The sequence below is a fragment of the Achroia grisella genome, unplaced genomic scaffold, assembly GCF_030625045.1.
Source record: "Achroia grisella isolate CSIRO2021 unplaced genomic scaffold, CSIRO_AGI_Agris_v1 utg842, whole genome shotgun sequence".
NCBI classification, from domain to species: domain Eukaryota; kingdom Metazoa; phylum Arthropoda; class Insecta; order Lepidoptera; family Pyralidae; genus Achroia; species Achroia grisella.
Window position 1 is genome coordinate 859,667 of NW_026713040.1, and position 12,262 is coordinate 871,928.

General features: G+C 36.3%; 1 protein-coding gene across 1 annotated transcript; it reads left to right on the forward strand.

Annotated features, from left to right (window-relative positions):
* Nucleotides 1–2,730: 2,730 nt before the first annotated feature.
* LOC131852325 (sodium/potassium-transporting ATPase subunit beta-2-like) lies at nucleotides 2,731–11,072 on the forward strand. The gene is made up of 6 exons (XM_059202991.1): nucleotides 2,731–2,814; nucleotides 5,085–5,267; nucleotides 7,415–7,669; nucleotides 8,373–8,665; nucleotides 9,301–9,469; nucleotides 10,239–11,072. The coding sequence occupies exons 2-6, from the start codon at nucleotides 5,108–5,110 to the stop codon at nucleotides 10,340–10,342; spliced, it is 981 nt and encodes a 326-aa protein (XP_059058974.1). The 5' UTR covers nucleotides 2,731–2,814; nucleotides 5,085–5,107; the 3' UTR covers nucleotides 10,343–11,072.
* Nucleotides 11,073–12,262: the final 1,190 nt, after the last annotated feature.

The window sequence follows — 12,262 nt, forward strand, 5'->3', positions numbered from 1 at the left end:
TTATATCAGTTGTCTAGTACCCATAACACAAGCTCTGCTTAGCTTGGGACTAGATGGCGCTGTGTGAATTGTCCTGAGATATTATTATTATTATTATTAATTTACACAGAAGTATTATATATAATTTTAAAAGTATTTAGATAATGATTAAGACGGCGTTTTTAATTTAATTGACTTATATAAAAGGAGGCAATTCTAGCTTCTAATTTTGAAAACTGACATTTTTCTGTTTAATCGACGAATTACTAAACGAAATGTTAGATGTCAATTGTGAGTTGTGACATTTGTCACAGCTCTAGTGTTAAAAGCACGTTTTTAATGCAAAAAAAGTTTGAAAAATACACTTTTTTCCTAATACTTTATTTTTTATTCTTTGTCATAAAAAGTTGGCAACCCTACCAGACCCGGTAATGAAGGCGTTGTACCTAGATATCCAGGAGACATTTGCCCGGCTTTGTATTCTTTAAATTTAAGTTTGTAAAATTCAAAATTCAAATATCTTTATTCATGTAGGTCTATTACAGACTCTTATGATATTATATTATGAACATTATGACCGAACATGTAATTGTGTGTGATTAGTAAAAATGAAATAGATTATATCTATATGATCTATCTATCTATATGACGACTAATCTCTGATATGGCTGTACCGATTTTGACGGGATTTTTTTTATCAGATAGCTGATGTAATAAGGACATAGCCTATGTTATTCCTTATTACATCAGCTTTTATTTTAGAAAAATAAAGTTAAATTCCACGCGGACGAAGTCGCGGGTACAGCTAGTATAATATAAGAACGGAACAGCAAAGAACATTGTGAAAAATAGTAACCGTCGACCATCGACAGAAGTCTATTACGACTCTCATGGGAACTCATATGCTTTACCATTTCATAAGACTAAAGTCTGCAATTATTCTACTATATGTTGCCATGCATAAAAAAGGCAGATCAATGAGTTATAAAATGTCTTGATAATTTGCACACGTCAATAATCGTATGACGGGACAACTTGTACCGTTGAACAACTCATGTGTAAATAAATCCTTATATATGATCCGTGTCTCATTAATGTAACCAACTGTACCATAAGCACTAAATCCGTAATTCTTTGACCACTCTTGGTACACACATTTCAACTTAAAAATGTAAAGTTAGGACAAAAGAGCAACACGCAAGTTTCTTGCTCGTTCTTCTTCGTTCTTTCCGAATAATAGAAATAGAAATAGAAATAATCTTTATTCAAATAAACTCATTACAAGCACTTTTGAATAGTCATATTTTGATTCTACCATTCATTCGGAATGCAGATTCATCACAAGAAGAATGAGCAAGAGACTTGTGTGTTGCTCTTTTGAATACATGTCTTTTTTTATATAAATAATTACAGTATAACAAGTAAGAGGCATGCGATAATCAACATAGAAATCGCTACGCACTCATTATTAATGTAATCAGATAATATTGTCAGTGCTATGGATTTAAAGTTTTTATATAAAAACATTATTATCGTTAACGAATTCTTCAATTTTATAGTAAGCTTTTTTGCAAAGGAACTGTTTTATTTGACATTTAAATCTTTTTTCTGGCAGATTTATAACAGCCTCTGGTATAAGAATAATAATAATCATCTCAGGACAATTCACACAGCGCCATCTAGACCCAAGTTAAGCTAGCTAAAGCTTGTGTTACGCTAGATAACTGATACAAGTACATAGATAATTTTTTTTCGTAAATACATACATATTATACATAGAAAACACCCAGACCGATACAAACAATCATACTCATGAATACAAATGTTTATGCCGTGCGAGGAATCGAACACGCGACCATCGGATATTAGGCTGTGTGACTATTCAAACGTGCTTAAATTAAAGTTTATTTGAATAAATATTTCCTATTTTATTTTACAATAGTCATTGGCATAGAGAAAAAAATATTGTCAGTTCTGCAGTTCAAGTAGTTTTCATATAGAAAGATGTACTTGTAACATCTGTCTCCGTGTATGTCTGTCTGTACGTGTAATACACAATAACAATTCTTATATAAGGTAACATTAATCACGTCGAGGTGACAAATCACGAGAACTTGTAGAGATCGCGTGAGGGGGCGACACGGCTGGATCAGGCTGGATGGCACTATGCAATACAAGCAACCTTATGGATGATCACGGATAGCGTTGCTAGACGTCCCGTATTTCCCGGGACGTCCCGTATTTTAGGCTTATGTTAAAATGTCCCGGTGGGACTGACTCTGTCCCGTATTCGAACCGTACTCCGATTTTTATTATTAAATGGATCGATCTACGCTAGACAAAAATATTCATGTACGCAACGTTCGTACTCCTAATTTAATAAAAAGCGAGTTACGAGTACTACATGCATATGAATATAAATACAGTACATACACCAAAATAACATTTTTTTTCATTTTTCTGTCTGTCCTTCTTGTTCTGGCTTATCTCTGAAATGGCAGGCCCGATTCTGACGGGGCTTTTTTTGGCAGGTACCTGATGTAAAAGGGAGTAACTTAGTCTACTTTTATTGTATAAAAATTACTTTAAATTCCACGCAGACGAGGTCGCGGGAACAGCTAGTCAATCAATAAAATAAACCGGTGACTATGAACGGTCAGGCACTGCCAGGTCAAACCGCTTTCCACTGGTTATAATCCAGCAGCTCAAACGTGGCTCTTGAATACATACCATCGTCCTATTATCCTGTGAGCTCAGTCCACGTAACATGGTCGCAGTTGTCCCGCGCCGCCAGACTCTTGCGCATCTTGCAAGCGGATATTCATTTTTAGTCGGGTAAGTGGTTTTTTTCTAGTAGATGATAATGGAATGTTTTAATATAGTGTACTAACTAACTACTAACTACTAACCACTCAGGCGTTGTCCTGTATTAAGTAGTATACATAATTATCAAATTGATATAATTAATAAAAAATAATACGTAGCTTTCTAATTTTCTTCTTTCTGAATCTTCTCCAAACACAATAACAGAAGAATTAGAGAATTCGGTCCAGCCTTTCCCGACTATATATATATGCATATATCATATCATAATAATCTTCTTTTCTTGGTTATGAATCACGCGTGAACGACTGGATTCGCTAATTCTTCTTATATATATATATTGGGGACGCGGACGAAGCCAGGGCTTATTATAGTAGACAAAACTAACTATAATAAGCCTTGGCTTCGTCCGCTTTTATTTAAGACCGAAGATAGACTATGTCCTGTAAGGCCGAAAAAGTAATGGATAGATGTGAAAGATGATATGGGAAGAAAGAGAGTAAATAACGAGATAACATATTACGCCGACCACAAATGAATGGGATAAGGAAGAAGCAGATGCTGAAAGATAGACGTCCATCTGTTACAATCTACTTTTACGCCAAAATCCATTTAATTCTATTTAACCATTTGGCCAAGAAAATAAACGACAGACAGACATACTTTCGCATTTATAATACATATTAATATAAATTATTTGACCAGACAATTCTTAGGCCGGTGACGATATACTCTGGAGACTCATCAACCATTGCAATCGTAAAGAATTAACCGAGGTAGTTTCAAAGAGAACATAAAGGGATACGTCGTTATCGTTACGGAGAGTGTCCACGCAATACGGTCACTCTATTCTCCCAAATTTGAGTATAATAATAATAATAATCTCAGGACAATTCACACAGCGCCATCTAGTCCCAAGTTAAGCTAGCTAAAGCTTGTGTTACGGGTACTAGATAACTGATACAAGTACATAGATAATTTTTTTTCGTAAATACATACATATTATACATAGAAAACACCCAGACCGATACAAACAGTCATACTCATGAATACAAATGTTTGTGCCGTGCGAGGAATCGAACCCGCGACCATCGGTCGTAAAGCGGTGTGCTAGACCACTAGACCACGGAGATCGAATAAATAATGAATCTGTATTATTGTAAACATGTATAACATTTATTTGAAAAGAATATGAGCTGAGTTTCTTGTCAGTACTTCTCATTCTCCCAAATTTGAATTTATAATGAATCTGTATTATTGTAAACATGAATAACATTTATTTGAAAAGAATATGAGCTGAGTTTCTTGTCAGTACTTCTCATTCTCCCAAATTTGAATTTATAATGAATCTGTATGTATTGTAAACATGTATAACATTTATTTGAAAAGAATACGAGCTGAGTTTCTCGTCAGTTCTTCTTATCTCGAAATCATTCCGAACTGATGGTAGTTTTAATATATCATGAGAGTCTGTAATAGACCTACATGAATAAAGATATTTTGAATTTGAATTTGAATTAAATTGCGATATTAGCTATTTTTCAGTATTCGTTTTATCTCTATTAGAGACCTTGTGTGTCCCCTCACCCAAGTGCGATAGCTATACTTTCAATTGAAATTTTGCAGTAAATATTTACGTTCCATTCTACTCTATTATTAGAGTAAATATATTTCCTTCGTTTTTCTGAAAATTCATATATATCTAGTACATGTTTCAAATTTGTTACTGTCTGAATTCTTCATGGGAATGAGTTAAATATAGGTTTTTTGTGAAACCGAGTTTTTCAGTTACGTGTAATTCTAAAAGAATTTTAATCTGTTATGTATATATATATATATATATATATATATATATACATAACAGATTAAAATTATAGTAGTATAGTATATATATATATATATATTGTTTTTGATATTTAGGTTTTATTTGATATATAGGTGACAGTCAGGGAGGATCATGAATTACATTACTCAACTAAAAAAACACACCGATCAAATTATAGCGAGCAGAAATTCTCGTTCCTTTCGATAGACGCGCACTTGCATAGGTTGATTGATCTCAGGGTTGCCAACCTTATGATAGGTTTTTAAACATTCTAGATACTTTTTTAAATTCTAAATATCATTTCAGTGGGGACTGGGGGCCCTTTATATCCTCGGGCCCTGGGCTGTAGCCAAAAAAGCCCTTAAGTAGATCCGCCCCTGGTGACAGTTACCACTTATCGTCAGATGACGCATCAACCTATATGCCACTCCAGTCAAGTAAAAACCATTAATTCCAGTGCCGAAAAGTCATCGAGTCAAGATGACGGTCAAGAAGCGCGTGTCAGACCTCACCAGTCTGGAGAGGTTCAATATGTATTACAAGGAACAGGAACCCAGCCTCCCCACCGACGAGAGGGTCCGGCGCTTCATATGGAACCCTAAAACCAAGGAGTTCTGCGGCAGGACAGGCTCCAGCTGGTGTGAGTGTGCTTTTATCACTTATCTCGACTAAATATAAATATTAATTATATATTACACTCGTCAACACAAGTCTTGTTGACGAAGCCATATCGTAAAAAACAACAAAATATATTTCAGTGTCCGATAAAAAAACGCAAATCTAAGTTGAACATAGGAAATGAGGGAAATTTACAGTAACTCAAAAACAGAGTAAAATTGCTATATTCAAACAATACGCGTTAATCGAGGTAGTAACGAAACAATTTCTTTTTGTTAACGTATATATGTGTAGAGTATATGTATATAATAGTGTTCATGAATGTAAGTATAGTATTTATATAGTATACTATACCTAACTTAGTTGCATGGTTTGGAAGGAGATAGTGGCCTATGATTTGTAAAGTGCTATTTAATAAAATTATAATATAAATTTAAATTATAACACGTTATACTCGCCGTTTTTTTAATTATATTTCTAACAAATGGGCAGTCATTTCTTATTTTTATTCTTATTTCTTTCAGAAGACGTTGAGCTATAAAATTTACAAAATATTTTTTTATTCCAACTCCAAGTTTCGTGAAAGCGTTCGTATCGTATCGTATCGTGAAACAAAGAAACTCTTCATTACTACATTAGAGTAGATTGCCGAAAACAATGTAAACGTACGAAGTAGGTCTAAATCACAAGAATGATGCACGCTCGGAACGGAAACGGCGATGGCCACAGAATTGAAGCAATGAGATTATTAGACGACATCCTGGCCGCCGGCGAGTCGAGCGCTCTACCCTACCTACTGACTAGTCTAGTCTAGCCTTGGACGGACACACTCTTTTATAGTTGTTCTCTTGACGACAGACTAATCTTGGCTTTAATTATGGTATCTCTTCGTTGTCCTTGCCGAGGCGACAAGTCGGGCGCTCTACCCTACCTACTGTAGACTAGTCTAGTCTAGCCTTGGACGGACACACTCTTTTATAGTTGTTCTCTTGACGACAGACTAATCTTGGCTTTAATTATGGTATCTCTTCGTTGTCCTTGGCGAGGCGAGGAGTCGAGCGCTCTACCCTACCTACTGTAGACTAGTCTAGTCTAGCCTTGGACGGACACACTCTTTTATAGTTGTTCTCTTGACGACAGACTAATCTTGGCTTTAATTGTGGTATCTCTTCGTTGTCCTTGGCGAGGCGAGGAGTCGAGCGCTCTACCCTACCTACTGTAGACTAGTCTAGTCTAGCCTTGGAAGGACACACTCTTTTATAGTTGTTCTCTTGACGACAGACTAATCTTGGCTTTAATTATGGTATCTCTTCATTGTCCTTGGCGAGGCGAGGAGTCGAGCGCTCTACCCTACCTACTGACTAGTCTAGTCTAGCCTTGGACGGACACACTCTTTTATAGTTGTTCTCTTGACGACAGACTAATCTTGGCTTTAATTATGGTATCTCTTCGTTGTCCTTGGCGAGGCGAGGAGTCGAGCGCTCTACCCTACCTACTGACTAGTCTAGTCTAGCCTTGGACGGACACACTCTTTTATAGTTGTTCTCTTGACGACAGACTAATCTTGGCTTTAATTATGGTATCTCTTCGTTGTCCTTGCCGAGGCGACAAGTCGGGCGCTCTACCCTACCTACTGTAGACTAGTCTAGTCTAGCCTTGGACGGACACACTCTTTTATAGTTGTTCTCTTGACGACAGACTAATCTTGGCTTTAATTATGGTATCTCTTCTTTGTCCTTGGCGAGGCGAGGAGTCGAGCGCTCTACCCTACCTACTGTAGACTAGCCTAGTCTAGCCTTGGATGGACGTCCTCTTCTTTAGTTGTTCTCTTGACAGAGAGTCTTGGCTTTCATCATGGTAAATCTTCGTTGTCCTTAACGACAGAACTCCTCGAAATTTACCTCCATTTGTTTTTAGTTGTAGGAAAACATTGTATAATTGACTTTTTTCGGATTACTCTAATGCTCTTGGCCGCAGTTGGCCTTCACAGTTTAACGGACGATAAGGGGAGAATGCAGATGGCACTCCAATCCCGCGGAAAGACTTATGGTGCAGTTGAAGGCCAACTCCCGCCTGAAGAATACTTTAGTCTGAGGACACCCCTAGGTGTATCCAATATTTTAATTTGTTTATTTTTAATTAATAATTTTATGCTATATATTATTTCAGCGAAAATAGCACTATTCTATTTCATATTTTACGCTGCATTGGCTATCTTGGTGGCTATTTGTATGTGGACATTCCTCCAACTCCTGGACCCGAGGCAGCCCATGTGGCAATTAGACAAAAGCATAATTGGCACCAATCCAGGACTAGGCTTCAGGCCGCTCCCTCCGGAGGTTATGAGCAGCGTTATTTGGTACAAAGGAAATGATCCTGGTAGCCACCAATTTTGGGTGAAGGAATTGTCTAAGTTTCTGAAAGGTAATTCTAGTTTTATGTTCAAACTTTACATATTCTCTGCAATATTTATTAATAGCTGTGCCCGCGATTTCACCGGTTTGTAATTTCTAACAGATGTGTTATTCTGACGTATAAGCTATATATATTAGTAGTTTTTGCCTGAAAGAGAAATAAACATGCATCCACACTCACAAACTTCCGAGTTTATAATATTACAGTGGACTCCCGGTAGTCCGACAATCATTTTGCAGGGCAGTGTCGGACTATCGAATTTGTCGGATTATAGAGTACTGCCTAAGACCCCTTATAGTCCGAATTTTTTTACAAAAGAGTACCTTGTAATCCGACAAATTATAGATCCAATGATGATTCTTTATATTATATACATACAGTGGACCCCCGGTTATCCGACAAACGTTTTGCAGGGCAGTGTCGGACTATCGCATTTGTCGGATTGTAGAGTGCTGCTTAAGGGTCCCTTGCTTATAGTCCGGAATTTTTTACAAAAGAGTATCTTGTAATCCGACAAATTACAGATCCAGTGATAAGATTCTATGTTATATATGTATGTATGTATATGCACTCTGAAGTATATTGTCAAAGTAATATTCAATAACAAATAATAGACAATGTCGGATTACAAGGGGGGCCGGATTAGACAGGGGCCGGATTACCGCGGGTCCACTGTACTAAGATAATAATAGTGAAAATTATTTCCACCTAGCGTACAAACGGGATGATAAAAAAGCCGGGGCTGGCCAGAATATACACAACTGCGACTTCCAGCATCCACCACCAGCCGGCAAGGTCTGCGATGTCGACATCAGCACTTGGGGTCCATGCGTCGAAGGAAATCATTTCGCATATCACAAGTCCACGCCATGCGTCTTTCTCAAACTCAATAAGATATTCGCGTGGAAACCACACTTCTACAATAGCTCGGACACTTTGCCAACGGCCATGCCTGAAGACTTGAAGAATCATATCAGGAATTTGACTGCTCATGATAAGAATTATGTGAGTTTAACTCCAATATATTTTCTTTAAAAAAAGTTAGATCTTATTTCGTAGTCAGGTAGTCAGGTGCACGATTTCTCTAACTACTCACTACTCTTCTATTTCCAACATACAACATCAGATGTATAGATAGTGCCGAAACCTAACCATCGCTACTGGTAACATTATATCTATTGGTGATCAAACTCAGACTGTTATTGATCAACAACCAGATACTCGTATATTGTATTATTGTAAGTACTAAGTATATGCCGCGTCTACCTTGCCACCCTTGCCATTATAGGTTAAATCCCCCTTATGGGGAAAAAACCCGCAACGCCCCGGGTTTTTTATTATGGCTGTGACTGTTATAATAGATGAGTGTTGACGCAACGTCGACCAAGCGGCCCTTTAAACCTGCACCTGTATCATAGATTCCTGAAATTGGACGGAGTTTACCTCTCTGCCACACGTTGGACCCGGCTCCCGCACAGTGAATCTAATCAGTGGGAAGCTAAGAAGTTCATCGGTCTTGTAGTGTTGTAGCTTGGTATAGCTACGAGTATATGCTACTGAGTATCATAAAATAAGTAGGATTAAATTGATTATTGAAACATTTATTGGGAATTGACTGTTGCACCTATCCATGATTTCAGCTGAACATGGTGTGGGTTTCTTGCGAAGGTGAAAATCCTGCGGACAGGGAGAACATTGGTCCAATTCAGTATCTACCGAACAGAGGTTTCCCTGGCTACTACTTTCCGTACACCAATCAAGAAGGCTACCTCAGTCCCCTGGTCGCTGTACACCTACAAAGGCCGAAAAGTAAGATTAACTTTTAACTTTCCACAATTTAGGAGTGGAATTCTCTCTCAATAAAAGAATATTTACTATAACAGATGGGAACATCTTAGATGATGAGTGAGCTCAAACACGTTAAAATTTCATAAATAAAAAAGAGTTGTGCGTAATATTTACAAAACTTATTACTTGAAATATTTTACCACGCGCAACCACATTATCAGCTCACAGCAGCAGTAATATTTCCGAACTAATACTATATTGAAACCTTTGAATCGGCCCATATTCCTTCTGGATGAGCATTGAATTCACTAACAAACAATTCATAATCACTCAGCTGGCCAGTTGTTCCGCGGACTCGTTTGTCCATGTTATAAGAAAACCTATAATCAGATCTTCGTCGATTTTATTTTATGCTACTGAAAGAATAGAAGTGAAACTGGCAAACAAAATGATAAACCCAACCCCCAACTAAATTTTGCGATCACACTAAAATCACTAAGTAAAGAAACAAATCAACACAACCAGATTCGTCTTGGAGAGGGATCTCATTGGTTCCTCCTTTCATGTAATCCTATTCATGTCTATGAGAGATTTTTCTATCTAAAAAGTGTATTCTTTTTGTTTTATTATTCATTGCACAAAAACACGTGTACAAAGGCGAGCTTAATGCCATATGGCATTCTTCATTCCCACTAAATATATTATACATAAATACCAATTGAAGACTTGTTTTGATTATTTATATCCTGTAATTCAGTAGAATTGTAACTAATGATTTCCATTTATGCAGCCGGAATGTTGATCAACATAGAGTGTCGTGCGTGGGCGCACAATATCATGTACGACAGGCACGAGGGAATGGGCACCGTCCATATAGAGATCATGATCGAGTAGATGCCAACAGAACAGTAAGGCTAAGCGGATACAGACCTGTAGACGAAGCGCAGAATGGTACAACACTAGCAGAATTTAGTTAAAGCAGATATAAACAAGAGACAAGACCTTTAGACGGAGCGCAGAATGATACAACATTATCAGAATTTATTAATTAAAGCAGATATAAAAAAATACTTGTGGTGATACAGATATATGAAAGAAATACAACGGCTAGTGAACCAAAATTAATTTTATCTAAATTATTAAAAAATACTCTTGTTGTTGATCGATAAAGGGTTATGACAGAAACCGATGACTTATTAAAGCCCCCTTATGCCATATTTTACAGTCTTTTTCTTCGAATCGATTATTACACATTGGACAATGTTCACACTTCAAAAATTTACATTAACTTCAAATTAAGTTTAAGTTGGTTTAGGCAATAAATTATTCCAAACGGACATACCTGTTGTGCCTTAATTCACAGTCTTTTTCTTTGAATTGATTATTGTACAATTAATTATAGTACTTTAAAAATTTTTACCAATTTCAAATTAAGTTTAGATTAGATTCTTGCAAATATGTACTGTTAAAACAATCCTAATATCAGCAGGAGATCTTAGCTAAATCAATGTTTATTAAATCCCCATTGTCTTGGGCACTGCCAAAACGTATATATTTGTGTTCATTGATACTTTGAAACACTTTGCAGTATTATATCAGGCGCTGATTTCTTTTTTTTTTTTTTTGTTATTTTTAATATTGTTGTATTGTTTTGGCATTGTAAGATGTTATTTTACAATAAACTAATTACATTATTATTATATATACTAATTAATACATTGAGCAGTCAAAGTTGTTTGTAAGAATCCGCCATTTTGATTTGAAATGAAAACGAACGTGTATGTTCCATTATATTGTTAGAAAGAGTGAGATTAATGATTTATGTAATTTATTCAAATAAACATAGTTTGAAACGTTTTTTGTTTATGTTTCTTTTTTTTTTAATAATTTGAATGTTAAGCGATAACTATAGCCTATATACATGAACAACACTGCAGACATCAAGTTATCATGTTTTTGTTCGTACTACTCTAATGCTGTTGGCCGCAGGTGGCCTTTACAGCTTCACTGGACGATAGGGGGCGAGTGCAGATGGTACTCCAAACCAAAGGAAGGACTTATGGAGCGGCTGAAGACCAACGGCCTGACAGATACGACTTTAGTCTCAGGGCACCGCTAGGGGATCGAACCTAGGATTAGGCCGTCATAATTTCAGACCCCGTTTGAATTGGCCGGGGAATCGATCGGAGGGGTCATTATTATGTGTGTGATGATTAAATCAATGTATGAACGGTATCACACCCGTAGAGGGGAAGACTTACGTAAAGCAAATTAAAAATTGAAAAAACATTTAAAAAGAATTATGGAAGATGGGGGAACGAGGGAACTAGCAAAAGCTCCACCGACAAGAGCGTGGCTCTTAAATTATGAATGAATGAAGAAAAAGCATTCTAAATTTAGAATTTGCTGTGACTATGGAATGATACAAAATTGATGCTATTTGTAAATTCTCTTTAATTTCTGTTGATCATTTACTCCTTAGCTTTTTATAATGCCTAACATTCATATTATGATTATAAACAACAATAGACTAGATATCGTACATACAAACAAGTAAACAACTACGATTTAAAGTTTCTGGAACAATTCATTTAAGAAAATAAATGCAACAATGAAAATCTATTATGAATTTTATCATAATAGTTCCGTGATATATTTCACTGAATATCTCCGACATAATCTTCTAATTTGATAGAATGATAATAGTTAAAGTAGGTTTATAGGAGGTATTTGAAAGTAATGTTTTAATAAGTCCTGATTCCAACAATCAATGGCTCAGAAAATTGCTACAAACGAAAAAATCCATTACAAAAT